Below are 18770 nucleotides of genomic sequence, written 5' to 3' on the forward strand. Positions count from 1 at the left end.
CCGCGTACCTTATTGTGCAGGTCCTGTGAGGCATCCCACCAAAGAGCAAAACTTTCGGGCATGCGTAACGTAAACCTTTTTTTACGTCTTCTCATTTATGATAACGAACGTCGTGGGGCAGATACGCATCTAGCGAGGCACAATGCTCCCCTTAGCAGCGTCTCAGTTCCACGCAAGTGACTGGGGACCTCCTTAAGGTACAAAGCAGACACTTGGGAGCAGACACTTGGGAATGGGGATAGAAAGACTTTGACTGGACCAGGATGTGGGGTGTGATGCATTGTCATGTTCTCCAAGAACGAGCTCTACCTAGTATGAAAAGATTCGGCAGCATGAGCTTGACAATGTTTCGAAGCTGGCAGTATCTAGCCCTCGAACTACACAGCCAGAATTTTATGAGCCTTCACATGCAGTCGACGTACTGAGAATTCTAAACTCATTACAGGCACTAATAGATAATCTAGTCAAGTTACCATGAACAAAGTCAGGGTGTGCGCTCGATGCTCTCCCACGGCCATCACTAAGCAAAAAGGAGACGGAAACGTTTGAAAGGGGGGGGGCCGCGGCCGCGAACTACGGAGTACGGAGTACGGATACTCTGGTGAGCGAGATCTAATACCTCCACTCTCTCACTATGTATGTACTTCAAGTGGATATCTTGCCTCTCTGGGCAAGACGGTTGATGTGCCCCTCCCGCTCTCTTGGTCGCCCATTGGGTTCTTCTTCTCAGCCTCTCAGGGCCCTGAATCTCCACTAGCTAGCCCCTCCCCCCAAGATCCAGGTCCCCTGCGCCGAGGGCTGGGTCGTCGCTCGATTGCGTGTCGGGGCGACGCGATTCAACTTTCTGACGCTGGGATGCGCCGTCCGCTGTCCTTGTGTAATCTGCCCCTAGATCGGACTGCCCGTCTGTTTCCATATACATATCTTGGAATAGCTCCCTACTCCGTATAGAGTACGTAGGCACGTAATAGGTAGCCAAGGTAGGTAGACACGGATAGCGGGACGGGAAGGTGGGTGGTGGGGAGGGGAGAGGGTGGTACTGCAATACAAAATATGCTGCTTGTGCGGTCTGCAGCTTGCGACGTGCCACGGTCATGTCCATCTTTGTCTCTTTCAACGACCAGGTATTGGTATAAGGTAGAGAGGTAGGTATCTGTTCTGTAGGTTGGTAGACCGAGTTGCACGACTGATTTCATCCTGACTTTCTTCCAGCACTTCCCATTGCTTGCTCGTGCTTGCCCTTTCCCTTCCAGATCTGACCGAGCACCAGAGCTACCTTCCTTACCTTACCTTGCTTTAGCTCCCACCCCTCCCTCCTCCCTCCTCGATCTGCAGCCCGGCTCCCTCTTCGTCCAACGTCCGGCACCTGTTCTTCTTTTCCTTCCCTCTCCATTTCTTCTGTTCAACCTGCCTCTGTTTAGTCTCTCGCCTCTTATTCACTTTAGCTTCCACACCATTCTACCTGGGCCGCCATCTCTTTATCCTCACGCGAACCCACAAGCTACCCCTTCGAGATCGACATCGCCATACCTGTTCAAGAAGCCCTTAATCGGACGGCGACTCGCTCACTCTTGCGCATTTTCTGCACTTTTTTGCCTTCTGAGAGCACAACTTTTTCTTGCTTTTGTTTCATACCGTTTTCCAATTCTTCAAGAAGTGAACACCATAGGACCAAAACCCTTCCCCGGATCTCTTAAACACAAATCTCGAGTATACCCGCAACAATGGCGTGGGGCAAGAAAGCGCAACCTCCGCCTCCTTCGGCCTTGAGGTTAGTAAGATTCCTTCCTCGGACAGCACCCACCAGGGTGCACTTCTTGGCATTTCAAGGCTGGTCGCCTTTGCGCCTCAACCTTATATTCTACCTCCACGCGACTATTACACGAACGAACGAAAGGACCTGTTCTTTGGCTCTTGATGGAATACAGAAATCCCGCTGACTCTTGGCGCGCAAACCCATAGGCAAATCATCCCCCTCATCATTACCCTTCTCTTCCTTACCGGCGTGGCCTGGGTGCTTTGGCAGGTGTACCTCTCCGTGAACAAAATCCAAGAGTCCGCCTCGGAGCGCATGGGCAAGAAGAACGTCGTCTTCACAAAGGACGGCGTCCGCGTTGGCGTCAAGCACACCTCGAACGAGAACTACGTCGATAAAACCCAGAGTTGGGTCGTCAAGGCTTGGAATTTGAGCGGAAATACTGTCGGTCAAATCAAGAAGACCAAATAATGCGCGCGCATCACCAAACATGTTGCGGGCAGTGTCTAAGCGGGGCGGAACGGTAGGACGCGGGAAACCGATGCGAAAAAATAGGCAGACCGGTACTTGGAGCGGACAGCTGGTCCAGCGGTTGCTGAGATACCCAAAAGCAGGGCCTGGGATGGTCAGTACAGTGATGGCTAAGAGGAGAAATGGTCAGCGGGCGCCGCCTGAGCGCCGAGCGGACAAAGGTTGGGATGACATCTCAACGGGACTTGTTTGATGCAGTAGTGTCTGGCTCGGCGCAGTTGGAGTACATGCGCCCTGCAGCTAATCACGGCCAGAGCACTTTTCAGTTTGGGTTTTTCGAGGGTCTTGAACGGGGTCGACGAGATTTCCAAGGTCTGATTTGCAATTTAGCATAGATGCGCAACACGAGGAACAGACGAGACTACCTCTCATTCATGTAGGCTATTCATTTTAATCGTGAGACGCATGACAGGACAAGGCGATGGACAAATCGATTTGGATGCAATTTTTGATAAGGAATGTATGTGTATACGTAGTACTGCATCATGCATGAGAATACCAACTTGGAAGCTGAACCGAACTAGAAAACAACAACAAATGTCCTCCTCCCGGGAAAACGCCGTGGTATCAAAATCCCTTTCTCCAGGCCGAGACCCATACTCTGCTGCCTTTTACACGGTTACGAAGCTGAGCGACCTGCGACCCTATTTTTGTGCTTCTCCCTTGTCACTATCAAGTGATGCGCAACATCGAATTCCACATTTTTTCCAATCCGCATAACTCAAACGGATATCTTTCCGAGTACCTTGCAGGCAAAGAATACACAAGAGTGTGCGTGTTGGTATCCTCAGGTAGGAAATGCCAGGAAGATGATGGTTATAGATAAAGGCGTAAACTCGTTTCCAACCTCATTCGCGACCCAGTACTTCAATAAAGAACTCACTGAGCGCCCGGACGCACCGTCAACCAATTCTGCGCTACCCACTGGCCGGCCTGGCCTGCGGTGCCTGTGGCTTTCGCGAGCAGCTCGGCCTTGTTCTTTTCGACAAACTCCTTTTGCATAGCCTCGCGCTGCTGCAGAGGGTTCATGGAATAGCCCGCGGACGGCGGCGCAAAGCGCGCTGAGAGCAGCTTCTCAAAGTTGTGGGCGTGCGGATACGGCTGGGCCATGAGGCCGTCTCTCCTGATGAGCATGGAGGGAATGCGGACTTGCATCTGTGGGAATACGTCAGTATCGATGAAATCCTGGGACCCTGGCTTGAATATGAAAGAAACATGTGGGCTGGCTTACCTGTGACAGAATATGGGCGTACTTGACACCGAGCTCATCACCAATAAACTTCAACCGTCCAACCACCCAGGCTCGTTGGGCGTCTGTCGTGTAATCCTGCCCGTGCAAGCACGCCAGAGGCCAGGTGAGGAAGTATCCGGGAAGACCCTTTTGTGATTCCTCTAAACCACAGGCAAAGCCTGAGATATTTGCCCGTTCGAGCAATTCGGGCCTCTTGAGATGCCATCCGAGATGGTACGGTACTGAGGCGATGATATCGCTAATGGTGTCTACACACGTGCGTGCCGCCGTGGCGTATTCTGGTGTTGTGCGGTAGTCCACTGGTGAGCAGACCCAAGCCGCACAGCGTACAATGACGGACGCGAGAATGAGGCGAGAGACTCTTGCCATGTTCCATACACTTGCGATCCAGAAGTCTTGATAGACGTCCACACGACCAGGGAACACTTCCGCCTTTGCATAGTCTCCGTTGGGGACGTTGTCCTCCCACGCTACCGTCGTGTACTGGAAGTAATCTGGCGTGTTCCTCATCCAGCTCATGAGTTCTTGGTCGACAGTCTGAGCCCGGCGTATCATGTCGAGCATAATGTCAATGTTCTCTGGGCTTCGAGCCACCGTTGACATCAATCTTGTGACCTCGGCGCGCAGCTCGGCCGTCTTGATGTTTAGTCTTTGGCACTGGGCGGCTGACTCGTCCTTGACGGCATCGCTTAGCCACCATTCCACGCCCATGATTGGTGCTGTACCCGTGCTGAGCGTGTGGATGATCATCTGTGTCCGGACGGCGATGAAGAGCAAGAGGCCCGTTTTGGTTCTGAGTTGCTTGCGACCACGAGCCTTTACTAACTGAATGGCACCTTCAATATGTGAGCCCCAGGCAAACATGCCCATCTGTCGAGCAGTCATGTTTTCGAAAAGACCCAACATAAGAACGGAAGCGAGTGTGGCGTCTGATTTCGACTGGTCGGGATCTTTGAGCGCGATGTGTGTTTCTGCCAGTGCCTTGGTGTAGTGACCTAGTGCTTTCTCGCTCAGTTGTGTCGCCGCAGCGTTCGGTCGGTTTCCTAGTGATGCCAGCGCACACGCGTTGAACGCATGTTGCAGGTGGTGGTTCCCTTGGTCGACCTTCAACAGTGGCAGCAGGTACTCCATGAACCCACGTGTGCTACCCTGCCTCGGTAGCAAGACGTAGTTGGCGACGAAGTGGCAGCTAGCCATTTGTTCGACGGGGACATTCAGACCAGGGCTGACGGCTGCGGGCGAATCGATCTCCTTCTTGAATGTTGGTGAGATACTCTTGTCTGAGCCTGACGTCGGCGAGTCGAGATCCTTTTCTTTCTGGGCGAGAGCCTTTCGGTTCGCCTTTTGCGCTCTCCTCTCTGTTGCCTTGGTCTCATTCCGGAAGACAAGATCGAACTCGTCCTTGTAGCCGGGACACTGACGGCGTGACTTGGCGCATTGGTTACATGTTGGCTTCGTCTCGTCGCACTATAGCGGAAAAAGGAGCCGTCAGTATACGCTTCCAACCTATCTTTCTAATATTGCTCTCCGGGATGCCTCCATCTCAGATCTTACCTTTATCCTTCGAGTACGACACATCTGACAGCCCCTAGAGGGCTTTCCGCAGTAGACCATGATGACGTTTTGTTCCGAGGTACTGTAGGGAGATGGTTGTTTTGGTATTTGCAACTATGTGGCAGCGTTGAGTAGGTAGGAAGACTATCCAGTGACTATAAGACACTGCTTCTCAGAGATGATTCGTGTTACAATAACCGCAACGTTCGTCCGGTCACTTTAATCGTAGGATTATTCAAAGGTGATTCAGCGTGTGATGATCACGCTGACGGGCGATCAGGGTGAGCGTGAAAGATCGACTGTTAATGTCTGGACCAAAGATTGCTGCGACATGAAACTCGCAGACAGGCGAGGCGGTGTCTTTTGGTGTGCGGGAGGGTGATGATTATCCAAGCTAAAGGGGATAATCAGCCGGTGGGCGACTTGATGTGGGCGTTTGGAACCAAGTGCCGGGGACAAGCCAGGTCCGGGAGCGCGTGTTCGTGTTAAGATGATAGAAGGGCGTAGTATGTGGCAAGAGACGGCGAGAGGCCAATGGCGGCACCAAATGAGAACCGAAGGTATGGATGGGAGACGGGCAGTTGATTATGTCCAATCGGTCTCGCGTTTCTAATAATGCCAATTGGGTTGTGAAGTATTCGTATTGAGCGGGAAGAGCACCGAGTAAGGTAGCTGAGCAAGCAAGACGGTTCTATGCGTGGTTCGAGGCGTAAGTGGAAGCAGGTTGTTGTGAGGGGAGTGAGAGCGGTAGACGACGTGGTAGAAGAATGGTAGGCGAGCGCATGGATAGAAGACTTCCAAGCCACGCGGGTGGTGTTTGAGAACCGGTGCAGTTGCGAGTCTCACTGGGCCTGTTTCCCTGCTACGTCCAGGGGTGGCCGTGGTTAGGATGATCTGGGGTGTGCCTGGTCCGGCCACGACAAGTGAAGAGTGTCAAGATGGGATTGATGTTGCAGGATGCGCCGATGAGGCCGTGTGCGTAGGGTTCGGCTAGGGAAGCGGGAGTACAAGAAAGAGTGTCGTGTGTTGGGGGCCAGAGTTGGCTTCTTGACTCTTTGTATACGAATATGTCGGGTCGAGACTTTTGAGTACGGATACCTCTGGCTCTGGGACAAGGTAACAACGGACAAGCTAAGGTCAGGTCGGGTAAGGTAGGGCGGGTAGGAGATGCAGTTATAATAAGTCGGGTCTAAGGTGTTATCGAATGTTCCGCGTTACTAACGTGATACCTAGTGGAGGCATGCACATGTGGCCAAATATTCGCATCGGCAGAGAGATTAAGACACGCGGAAGAGACGGGAAATGCCGTTCAAAAGGGGGGGGGGCCCTCTGCCAGTCTCTACTGTATTGCTTTAGCAGTCTCTGAGTCCTTTGTGAAGTCGCGTCAGGCAAATAGCAGTCCCTTGTCGAGAGGTTCTCCTCTTGAGTGCGGGCAGTTACGCACTAGGCCAAGGAAACGCCAGATACATGCTGCGTACTGTAGGCCCCACGGAGAACTTCCATGCTGTAAGTATCATAGAAGTACCTTTTCCTTATAAACGCTGGCTCACTGGTCATGAAGGGAGTCTGCAGTGAACTACAGAAGACATGACTCCCATCCTCTCCATCTTCTCTTCACCCTCTCCCCGACCTTGGATTAGAGGTACCTTGCCTTTCGTTATGGCGCATGTAGCTAGACTGTGCCTGTAGCAGGGCGATGCGTTGCATGGGGAGGGGTAGGGGGGAATATGATGGTGATGGGGTTTTTCATTGTGGGTGGGGGCAAAGGACGAGCAAGCAGGGGATACAAACGGGCTACTATGCAAACGGTAGCCAAGTATGGATACCTTGCTTTGTATGGAGAGGTTAGCTCAGAACTAACAGGCTGGCAGGGCAGAAGCCAGAGGGCAGAAGTCGGTCGGAAAGCAGAATTGCGTCCGCCAAAGGAAAGGAAACAGGGGAGCCCGCTTTGACAACAAGCTGGAGCTGCAGACGTTGCTGATCTGAGCTGGCGGCACACTCAGTCTCTATAGCAGAGGTCAGTGACCGAGGGGGAATGTAACTCTCCTGAGAACCCAAACCAAGGAGAGGCGCTTTTGGTTGCACACCATGGCTATGTCGACCTGTTATTGGGGCCCGGGTTCTTCCCCTGGGCAATATTCCGTCCACCTTGTTACAACTGTACCGTACCATCGTCCATACGACTCTCGAGTACTTCGTACGCACTGCGTACTGTAGAGTGCTGGAGCAAGATTCCCGTTGTGAGTGGTGGAGAAGAGCCTCGGGACTCGGAGGGCCCCCGCCAACGGTGGCTGTCGCAGAAAGCGTGACAGTGAGGGGATGTGAAGCTGGCTTGGCTCGTCCGCTGTCCAGGATACGCCCGGGATCTTGGTGATACAGCATCGAGTATCGGGGGAGTCGGGCCAGCTGGATCGGTGACCTGCCACTAGTAGTAGTAACTGAGCATCTCTGACTGGTTTTCTGCCACGCCGCTGGTTGCCCTTTTGCATCTAGCCCCATGATTTGGTTCATTGTTGTGTATCCTTCAGCTGGACCCGAATCTAGGGACGAGAGCTGCTGACGGGCTGACGCTTATACTGCTGGATGGTGACGGGATCGACTCTGGAAGACGACATCGAGCAGAAAGGCCAACACTATGGCGGTGGGATGCCGTTGTCTCTGCCCGCATTCATCGTATGGGACTCCGGGGCTCTGGGTTCTGGAATCTGATTAAGAAGGCGCGGAGGAGTCGGCAGAGTTGAGTTTCGACGGCAGAAACCACGAAGACCCACACAGTACAAGATTTAAAGTACCGTGCAAGGACTAAGGTGTCCGTACCTACAGCTAGCGCTGCCGCCTTTGGACGGTTTCACTGCACACTCAAAATTCGCAGCCATTCAGGTCTGGACGGCTACTTCCGGAACAGACGCCGGTGTTGTCTTGGCATATAAGTACTTTTTCCCAGAGACACAATTCTCTCTCGTCAGGTACCGCACACAAGGTACCTACCTTACAGATCTAGGTAGTCAGGTACCGGTAGTACCTTAGTATGTACTCCGTACATTTTGGCAGAGTCAGGAACTCGCTGGTGCTCTTTTCTCGAACACCTCAGCCTCTTCCTCATAATCTATGTTAGACTTCAAGCTCAATTTTGCCTTGCTATCAAAGGTGAGGCACCTTTGAAGACACAGCACAGAACATCTGTACAGGATGTCGATATCCACTTGAAGGATCAACTCAGCATCCCCTTGCCCCCTCGATTCACTTCCAAATTCCCACGAGACGACGGCGTGAAGCCGAGACAGTATACTGAGACATTGGCATAGTGTCCCGTATCCCTCCTGCTTGAGGAAACATGTGCCAGCAAGACAGCTTGTTGGTGACTAAGATGCAGGAAACAGGTGAGCGGCGCGGCCCCCAAAGGAAGAGCAACAACCAAGACAAGATAAAACAAGACAAAGCCGGGCCATAAGTGTCTGTTTCGAGCGCATGACTGGCGGGAAAAGCAAACATGCCCTGAATGGATCCTCCAAATGCACATCACCCTCTGGCCTGTCTACCTAGTCTGACTCTGACTCTCTAGTCTCGAGTCTCCAGTCTCTATGTACTATCTGCGCATGGGCGGCATTGATGGGCTCGACTACCACCGTGAGGATAGTTTGTCTGCCAATCTACCAATCTGACATTTCCGGATCGGACCGTTGGCAAAGCCTCTGCCCCAACGCAAGTTGCAACTATCGTCTCGTCGGTGCAGAAATACTGCATCCGCTCACTAGCAGAAAGTGAAAATCGCGTCACGCCAAGCCGTTGACAGAAATCCCGTCATCTCAGACAACCAACAACAGTCGACAAGCTCAATCTCGAACCCACAATCCAATCCAACGGACCAACGCACAGTTACAACTTATCCAGCCTAGTTGACTCGACTCGGACAAACAAAGTGCGATGTCACTGCACTGTCTCCCGCTCACGGACCTCGTACGGCGGCCGCTGTGAAGCAGAGTCAAAAGTCTTGTTTCTTTTGCTTCCATTCTCCGCTCCGATCCACCGACTGATGTATCCCCAAGGTATGCTACCGTATGACAAGACGAGACAAGAGTTCCGACTGGAGATAACATGTTACGATCGCCAGTGGAAGCTAAGCTACCTTTACGCTAGAAGCCCCCCTCAGCTGCAGATAGAGTGGCATGGAAGGAATCCTGCACTGAACCATTCCCTGTCAGCTGGCTAGGTTAACAAGACCATCACGCCAGCACAGTGTGTCCGACGCTTTGCGCAGCCTCAATGTCTCATTCACAGACTCACAGTCGACCACTTCTTGGGTCCCCTCATCCCCTCTTGGTGCGACGACGGCGGCGATGGAAAACGGAAACCTTCCTTGGCCATCCAATTGTATCTTGATTACCATTGACCCAGTGATCCAACAACGTTGCCTGTCACTTGCCCATCAACCCCTTCTGACATCTATCGTATGGCCCGGCACAAACGTCAGAGCCTAATCAGTTCAGACGCACAGTCGAACTAGATCAAGACGACAACGGCTTCCAGTCATTCAACGGACTCCGATACTTTGTTCGCCTCAACACCAAAGCGCAGAATCTATCAAAGGCTATGAAGCCATATTGGGTCAGCTCAGCGGCGAAATCTACATGGGAACCCCTCTTTCCAAATCGTCCTATCCCGAGCTACAAATGTCGTTTTCACCCATCATTGAGGCTTTATCAGGCCGACGCTGGCAAATAAACACGTTCGTCAGGCCAGGCCGGAAGAAAGTCAACCAAACGCCCAGGATCGAAAGCTTCCGCAGCCAGCCCAGGCCCCCAAGGCCCCTTGGCTATCTTCGCAGTCTCCGGAAATAGCCAGGCTTGGTCGGTCGATCACAGCGAACCGCGCTGCTTCTCTCAGATCTTCAGATATCGTTCTGACGGCACCGCGGGACCTACCACTCATACCTAGCACGCCTACACCACCACCCGATCACCCGATACATCCAAGTCCACACAGAAGAGGTACAGAGGTGTATGAGGATACACCCTCGATTCGGCTCCAGAACCCTGGCCTGGGCTTACGCATTAGGAGATGGCAAAGGTGGACTGCATGTTACCAGTCATTTATGACAACGTCCCATCCTCTTCAATTGTGGGGTCACCAAAGTCTTCGTGCGTGTTGCGACTTGAGTATCCATGTGAATGGATGTACTAAACCAAAACCAACGGCTCCAGCGTATCAAGCTCGACCGATACCTCGCATCTAATGTCCTGTACAGTGTATCTGTGCCAGGGATACATGATATCTACATGTTGTGAACCGTTGAGAGGGGCTTGACAGCAGCAGCATAAGACATCCCCATATACAGGAAAGCCTATCCGTTGCGGATGTAAGCTGGATCATCCAAGAACTCACTCGACTAATGAATCTTGATTTTAAGTAAGTCATCCCACTTATCTTACTCGCGGCTCCGGGATTTCGCATTGCACGGACCGCGTCTTCCTATCGTTCCAGGCTGGCCGAATGCTGTCATCTCTCAGGCGTCTCTCCGTCATCCACGCATAGACAATCGATGAGGCAGCAGGCTATACTCCTCGCCGGCTTGTATAACAAACTCCTCGCTTTTCACCTCAACTTCGCGAAAGCCGCTGATCAAGCCTACTCCATACGCTCATCGTCGGTTGGGTTCACGGTCAGGCTGCTTAACCGGAAAACACGGGAACCTTGCTTTGCCAAGGTAAATAAACTCACAGTCAATTGACGACAACGAGGGATGAGGTAATCTGCAAAGTCAAGACGCAACGAGCGTTAAACGTTAGATGGGACTTTGCCATATCCCAGTCTCGTTGAATAAATAGCTTCATCGGCCGAGTGGTTCAGTGCTTCTTCCATGGTTTTCTATTGACTACCGATACAGCCCTAGGTCGTGCTTCGTCCCATGAGTAAATCATGCCGCATGATGCTCTTCCAACCCTGTCTATCGGGAGACGGGATCTCTAGAACGCGCCGTCGGACCTTTCCAGTGTTCCTCGCATTCTCGCACACTTACTCGGGCCTTTGTCCGTTTTTCTCTATTATCCTGGTTTCTACACTGGAAGTACCACGGCGCGGGTATTCAAACTACTCCATCTAGCTCATTACATCTCTCACACGCCGGCTTGTGTACCCAAATCCGCAATGAAATTACAAGGGATGTCTTCTCGATGACATTATTTGTCACCTCTTTCTATGGGAAAGAGTGCCCCGAAACGCATCGGTGGTCTACCCAGAGTAAGACCCGCCAATACGGCTCCGGGCATCGGGCGTGTGTTACTGCATACAGCAACGAAAAGCCGACGGTATGGTACACACAAACACCTTACAAGACAAGGTCATGTTTTCTCGTTTTACAAAACACTATCGCCCCCAATTCTCGATGCCTGTATCCGTGTATGCCGTCTGCCGCCCGCCGATCTACTATCTAAGGTACCATATGTGGGTAAGCTTACGGGGTAGATCCCTTCCCACCCCCTCCCCCAAACTCCAAGGTTTGGACCCAAATCGATGGGACAGGAAAATGAACTACTTGCTCGTCTCCCGGAGCTCTGCGACGCCATCTTGCCGAGGCGTATAGCAAACCACACAAACACACAAACAACGAAATGCCGGTTCAGCTCAACGATGGCAAATTGAAGTAGGGTTCCAAACAGATTGATAGTAGATCTAGCCGCCGGGGCTGGAGGCGGGATGGTGTGTCTGTGTGTACGCGTGTGTGGCGAGCCAGTGCCGATGAATCGTTTTCCCCTCCTCGTCTCACAACTTCATCTCTTCAATGCCTCGGCCGAAGAGGAGGGATTCCAGGGAAACCAAGACAATTACCTTCCGCCCCTCTCTCCTGATGAACACGTGGTGACCTGGCGTGCCTGGAAATTAATTAACATGGTAGGTTTAGTGGATGATTGGAGTTGCTCAATATCCGTAGGGTGGTGATGATGATGACTCTTTGTATCGCCTCGGCATCTTCCACCTACTTTGTACTTCGAGGCCAGGGAAACCATTCCACGCAGAGAGGGGCGCAAATCTCCCCGAGAACAAGAAATCTTGTCTTCCCGCCGCCGTTTCTAATAGACGACAATGTGGTTCATGGAGTAGTACCAACGATTCGACGAACCCCACCGGCATACAGCTCATGCGTGCAAATGTTCCTCGCCCTTTGACCCCCTTCTCCTTGAGAAAACTAAACAAGAATGACCCGACTACCTACCTCCAGGACAGGGGATGCAATGTACGAAGAGAAAGAAAGAGAAAAAGAAACACGGCCGTGTAGCACCAATTCTAGATTCCATGCAATGTGATGCGATGCGATCGCCGAGGTTGATCGTCGGGTTACCCGCCGCTCCTCTTGCCCAGTTGCTGCTCCTCACAGCCACGGCCCTGGCCCTGGGCCCTGGGCCCTCGGGGTCCCTGTCTCTACGGATCTTCGTGCCCTTTGATTCCCGTCCCGAAGTCCCGGCTGCGGATACAACAAAGTAAGCGTAGTAAGGTTAAGAGCAGAGATGGGCAGATGCACCTACTATTGACCTCCCAGTTTAGACGACGGGATCTTTCTCTCTTCCAAACCATGTTCTGGGGCTTCAATCACGGGTACATCTGTCGCCCCAAAGGCACGAATCGGCCGTGCAGCAATGACCTTTCGCCCCGGGGGGTCTCCCCGTCCAGTCTAATACCGGTTCCCTTGGGTGAATCGACCTCCCTCGTGCCCGAGTTCCTCAATACCCAAGTCATCATGTACCATGTAGCCAGTCCCAGTCAAAAAATAAAATAAAAAAAATTGCCCAGTCCTGCATGGTAAGGGGAGGGGAGGGCAGCACGGGGGGAAGGGAGGGTCCCTCTTCTTTCGGATCCCGGGATGAGAAGCTATCTCAGTTTGGAAATGCTTGCGGACTACGGATACATACGACCACCTGCACCTGCAGCACTGCAGCCGCATCCCCTCCACCGACCATCTCAACTCCCGACGCTGTCAAATGTACGCCATGGCGGGCCTTTCTGCTCTGGGAAGGCCTGAGCAGATGCTGCCAGCGTGCCTGTTAAACGTCCAGGCAAGTACGTTGTATGTTGATGCGCGTCACTTTCGATCTGGGTCATTGTAGTCTCACTGTTGCTGTATCCGTAACTCTTTCATACTATCAGCTCAACGGTACGGCAAACTCTAAAGCGGGGGGGGGGGGGAGACTACGGTCCTTGGGAAAAAACTGGTATCTTTTCAATCCTCCAAAGCATGGCTGGGATCCTAGTCCTTCCCATCAGCCCATGACATATCTATACTCTTTTTCTTTCTAGTTATCCAGCCCAGGTGGTATTTTGAGCCCACCTCGATACCCATCCAATCACTCTCGATTCGGCCAGATCGTTGGACGCCCATCCATCAACTGCTGGCCAGATGGCCGGGTCGAGACGGGGCACATGTTCGCACATAGCCTTTGCCGGATAACGGTGCATTTCCATCCTCAAGGTAGGTTCCCGTTGGTTTCTCAGCCCTCGAAAAGGCCGGCCACCCCCTCCAAGGCGTCTGGTGTGGCACGCCCCCCATCAGCAACCCCACCGCCCCGTGTTCTCGACTCGTTGGCCGGTGTCATGAACTCCTGAGCCATCTTGCTACGATTTGACCTCTTGCTGCGCCCGAAGCCGCTGTTCTTGGGGAGCTTTCCCATCTCGGCAATACTGACTCCTTTGAGGTCCTTGAGCAAGTCAAGCACAAGTGCTCTCTGCTGCCGCGTGTGTGAGGCTGGCTTGGCCACAAAGTCATTGAGTCTGTCAAGGTCTGCTTGCCTGATGTTAGGCAGGGACATGAGTATGTCGCGCGGGGTGCTCGTGACAGGGCTATAGTAAACCACTATGGCAGCGATCAGAGACGCCAAGTCTTTTTGTAGATCTACAAAGTAGGGCTCATGGAAGGAGGTAATGCAAGCCCGGAGCACGTCCGAAGCTATGTATTCCCTGATGGCAGTAGCTGCTTCCGCGGATACTGGCGAGGTATCGAGGTAAGGGTCCCTGCTGGACGGTGCCACCTCAGCACCATCTTGGGGTAAAGACTTGGGCGACAGTGGCTCAGCCACGGTGAAGTCTGGGACGATGGAACGGAACACTCGCAGAATTATGCTGCAGCAACGAGTGTCTCGCATGCGGATGGCGTGCGTGCAGAAAAGGAGCAATGGCTCAACTACGGTCGACTGCATCAGGCAAAACTTCCTAAGTGATGGATACTTCCGTGATTGCTCTTGACCGTTCTGAGATCTCAATGGCGGGGGGTCTAGATTTCCATGTCAGCTTATTCGCCATGTATACCGTCTCTCCAAAACCCTCGAACCAGCACTGCCATCCCCACCGGCGTCTGCTCCCAGCCGAGGCACACGGGGAAATGACGAGGATGAGGAGCGGGGTAGCAGGCAGATAGTCTACTACAGAACGGCCCAAAGGGATCCTAGAGTAGCAAACGGTTGGAGGGAGACTGCGACAATCTGACCGAGGAAGATAGAGGAGATGGGCGAGGATCAAGTCTGGGAAGAAAGGAGAAGGAAGATTAACTTACTCCTTTTCGTAGGGTCCAAGAAATCCGCCACCATAATGACTGCGGTATAGGTGACTTGGCGCAAGATGCTCTCTGATTTCATTTCCTCCGTCAGAGCATCGGCAGCTGCCTGTATGGCCTGCTGACGTTCCAAGTTCTCCCATTCGGCATTGATCTTGGCGTCCATTTGCTGGAAGCAGGCAGCTAGAAGTGGGGGTAGGAAATGCTCTCGCTGCTCGAGGGGACAGTCATCCACAAGATACCTGACGAGGTTGAGCAGATTGATTTGCTGATGTGCTGACAGGTGGAATGAGTTCTGGAAGAGTGCTTGCGCAAGCGGACCGGGCAGCTCGCTGAAGCCGTAAAACTGCATCTCCAAACGACTCATGCAGTAGATGATCGCGTAACAAGTTTCCCTTACAAACCTTACGGTTCCGCGGATCGTCGATGCAAGACCTTCGAGTGTGTTCTTCTTATCCATGACCCTTGCGTAGAACTCATCTTTGCTGCCCTCTGAAATGCCTGCTTGCCAGAAACGGTCGCTGAGCACGTTGCCAACAACAGACTTCATCTCGTTGGGCAGTTCTGTCCAGTTATCCGGGTTGTGGGAGGCGTGGGCATGGCTACAACGCCTGTCAGTCGACGAAGACCAGGAGTGATGAAGCGGAATTTACCTGAGGAACTGCAAAAGATCCGGAAGGATCAGCGGAAAGCTGTCATTCCACAGCTGGTACGAGATCTGGAATGGCGTCGACGTCTTCTCAAGCTTCTCGACAGAGAATGATAGGAAAGACTTGGTAGGCCTGAGCGGCAACATCTGTAGACAAGTAAGCATAACACCACATTGGACGTGTCTCGGTTCTACCAACCTTTTGCCTTTCCTCCAATTCAGCCTGTAGAGCCAAACCCTCCGCATCCAACTCGCAGGAACCCCATTCCTTGACCTCATGTACGCGGTGGCTCATCAGGTATCTCTTTGCCTTGTCCAAGGCCATCAATTCACAAAAGCCAGAGTACGATGACAATGCGTTCTTCAGCTCTTGGTTCTGCCATGAGGATGTGACAGGCTTGATGAATTGCTGGAGTCGTTCAACCTGTTTGGCCGGATCGATGTTGGATGCTCGGTGAATGATGATGAAGAGAAAGCTTTGATAAGCGATTTGGCGTTTCTCATCCAGAGTACCAGACGAGATCATGTCGTTAACCTTTGCCTCGATTTGATCATAAACCGCGAGCAAGTGATCAGGAACCTTGGACGCTAGCCTCTGCAACTCTACCATGCTCTCAGACTGGAAGTCCTTGATCGCTTCATTGAAAGCACGATGTTCCGGCTGGGGCGCCGGCCAGGTCATCAAAATGTGCTCGAGAACCTTGAGCATGAAGCCTGGTTTCTTGTCAAGTGCTGTTGTTGAGAAGGCGACCAACAGCTGTAAAACTCTCTTGCGAATCAGAGGATCCTCGAACTTCATCTCCAGAAGTTTGGTGCACCACGACTCCAAATCCCTCTCTAGTGCAGCACGCTGTTGCTCCTAGAAGCAAGTCAGCATTGATTCGAATATCGGAGACTTCGTCACCTACATAGTCTGGTAAGCTCTGCTGAGTGGTGCTTGCTCTCCATTTCATGTAGCCCTTGAGTGCGGCTTCGATGACTGTAAACTGAGCATCGACACGAAGAACAGGCATAGAGTGTTTGAAATACGTCGCGACTGGAAGGTCAGTTTTTGCTCTTTGGCTTCCGCTCAAGGATTATGTCTGTCAACTCACCATTCATTGGCGGGCTCTCGTCATACAGATGCTGCAAAACGTGTTCCGCTTGACCAAGAACGTGGTATACTGCGTCGGACAGCTTGAGCTGGACGATGGTCTCAATGACTTGAGTGCTGTATCTTCGGTAGTTGCCGAGAAACGCGTGACGCTCGGGAACGGTATCGGTATCCTCCATCAGGAACATAAAGGTCTGGTCTTGGGTGTCTTCGGGCAGATTCTCGTAGCGTATCAGGCGAGAGCCGCATACTTCAAGAAGAGGCCCAACGAGATGACTGTTGGCTGGGCTTTGTCCAATTAGCCTGTTGTTGAGGAGACGTGTCCAGGTTGCCAGGACTGGAATCGCGATGATGAGACTCTGGCTCTGAACGGTAAGCAGCAGCAGGTTGAGAAAACCGCTGACATCCGAGTTTGTAGATATGGCAGAGAACCGCCGGTCGAGGTAGTTGCCGAGAAGGGACAGCATCTGCTAGCAATTAGTAACTTGGGGGGGCTTCTACACCATGATAGACGCACCTCTGAGAACTTTTTGCCGAATTGGTATTTGTCCTCGTCAATGTCTTCCACATCCACAGCAGACCACTCAAAGAGCCTCTTCATGAGGTCTACTTGGCTAGCATCATACATGGGCGCGACAAGGTCCTTGAACTCTTGTTCTGAAAAGTTGGAACGGGAGTAGAGCGCATGCAGAGCTTCCAGCGAGGCCTAGTCGGTGTTAGCTTTTGGCTCCTTTTTAACGGCAGAACGAGCACCACAAGACGGACTGCTTGGTACCTTTTGAATGGACACCTCGGGAGTTGCAAGAGCCCTGCACATGACCGGAACGCAGTTTGCAACGGCAACAGACTTTGGGATGGCCCATGGCATGAGGGAATAGAACACAGTCAAGGACTTCACGGCGCAGGAGCGGATTTGGTCGTTGTTCGGTGCGTCACCGTCGAGACATTGACTGAGAAACTCGGATACCCTGCTTAGCCAACCTTCTTCCCCAGAGCGCACTTCGGGGCCTGCAACTCTGTTGGGAAATGCCTCTCTGAGAACGGAAGCTGGGGTAAAGACTTCGACGCAGCTTCTGCTGAGGACGCCTTCGCGCATGGCAACAACAGCATCGTCGCCATTGAAGACCTCGTCGGACAGGGTCTCAAGCACGAAAAGGACGAGCTCTTTGTGGACAGGAGAGTCAGGGATCTGCCAAATCCGTACCAAGAGCTCGTCCATATCCATCCACTCGGCGCCCCAGCATCTCTTCGCGACTTCTACCCACAGCTGAGCTGTCTTGTTCCTAATATATAGCGGGTCTTCCTTTGACAGGGTGCGGCAAAGCTCCATAACCCATTCGCGCAGCATGGTAGACTGCTGCTCGTTGTATTCGGCCCATTTCTGCTTGATTGCGTGTTCGAGCAAAGAGAGGGCATAGTGGCGCACGACGGGGGACTGCGACTTGTTGGATGCGAGGGTGAATCCGTGGAAGGGGGCCTCGTCTATGCCCTTGATATTCTCGAGGAAAAGCTGTGCGTCTCGGCGGGACTCGTTGGAAGAGTAAGGACTGTGTATGACCTCGAGGGCCTGGTGGATCTGGGAGATGATGTCGGGGTTTCCACCGTTGGTGGAAGTAGCGTTCTGAGCCATACCGGCTGCGCCATTGGGCGTCCGGCCGTCCATGATATGTTCCGTGGGTCGCAGTACACCGCAAAGTGTCCAGCCGTGGAAGCTGCTTGTCCAGCAGGTGACTTAATGCTGGTTCATTCGTCGGGAGGTGGACTCGAGGGAACCTGACGGTGAGAGGAGCAGGTAGGAGGAAAGATCGAAGTGCAAGCTCGGTGAGGAATGCTGCCCAAGAAGTCGAGATTAGAGTTAGCCACGGCCACCGTCGAATGGCAAAGAAGAGGAAAAGGATAAGACTACACTGGAAAGTGCATTACAGAACATGCATACACTGGGGTGCAAGGACGTACCGGAAGCTCTGTACCTGCCACAAGTTCTTGGTCAAGACTTATCAAGGTCGTTTGTTCTGACCTTGATGCGGTGGGAAGGATATGCAAGACAAAGCTGAGCAGCGGAAAGTTTGTCGGGGGGCAGTAGTGAAGGAAGCAGAGAGATTAGACTGGGATTGGTTAAGGTGAGGTACGCAGATGCAAAAGCGAGTGTCGATCTTGAGAGCTGCGCGGAAATGGTATGCGTGTAGCAGCCGTGACAGAGGTAGAAGCTAAAGGACTAGCAACAGCAGCAGCAGGAGCAAGAAGCAATATTGAATTGCATCGTCAGAGGCGGACAGAAAGTAAAGCTAAAAGGTGGGAATTGGCGCGGCGTTAAGGCAGGCAGGTGGTGAGGTGAGCCCAAGGTGTAAGGTGACCCACGCCCACGCCCCAGGTACCTCAGGTCCGACGCGCTCAGCA

General features: G+C 52.7%; 4 protein-coding genes across 4 annotated transcripts; 2 read left to right on the forward strand and 2 right to left on the reverse strand.

Moving 5' to 3' along the window:
* Positions 1–1724: 1724 nt before the first annotated feature.
* Positions 1725–2227, forward strand: CCOS01_07707 (uncharacterized protein; the record flags this gene model as incomplete). Its single annotated transcript, XM_060455870.1, has 2 exons — positions 1725–1771; positions 1963–2227. The coding sequence occupies 2 exons, from the start codon at positions 1725–1727 to the stop codon at positions 2225–2227; spliced, it is 312 nt and encodes a 103-aa protein (XP_060313762.1).
* A 939-nt stretch (positions 2228–3166) lies between these two features.
* Positions 3167–5153, reverse strand: CCOS01_07708 (uncharacterized protein; the record flags this gene model as incomplete). The annotated part of the gene is made up of 3 exons (XM_060455871.1): positions 3167–3442; positions 3519–5006; positions 5094–5153. The coding sequence occupies 3 exons, from the start codon at positions 5151–5153 to the stop codon at positions 3167–3169; spliced, it is 1824 nt and encodes a 607-aa protein (XP_060313763.1).
* Positions 5154–11400: 6247 nt separating this feature from the next.
* CCOS01_07709 (uncharacterized protein) lies at positions 11401–11673 on the forward strand (the record flags this gene model as incomplete). The annotated part of the gene is made up of 1 exon (XM_060455872.1): positions 11401–11673. The coding sequence occupies one exon, from the start codon at positions 11401–11403 to the stop codon at positions 11671–11673; it is 273 nt and encodes a 90-aa protein (XP_060313764.1).
* A 1900-nt stretch (positions 11674–13573) lies between these two features.
* CCOS01_07710 (uncharacterized protein) lies at positions 13574–18036 on the reverse strand (the record flags this gene model as incomplete). The annotated part of the gene is made up of 8 exons (XM_060455873.1): positions 13574–14352; positions 14632–15233; positions 15285–15427; positions 15480–16139; positions 16189–16316; positions 16375–16840; positions 16891–17079; positions 17149–18036. 8 exons carry the CDS (start codon positions 18034–18036, stop codon positions 13574–13576), a joined length of 3855 nt encoding a protein of 1284 aa, XP_060313765.1.
* Between the last annotated feature and the right edge of the window lie 734 nt (positions 18037–18770).

Source organism: Colletotrichum costaricense, assembly GCF_030867565.1.
Source record: "Colletotrichum costaricense strain IMI 309622 chromosome Unknown Scaffold_7.1, whole genome shotgun sequence".
Taxonomy (NCBI): domain Eukaryota; kingdom Fungi; phylum Ascomycota; class Sordariomycetes; order Glomerellales; family Glomerellaceae; genus Colletotrichum; species Colletotrichum costaricense.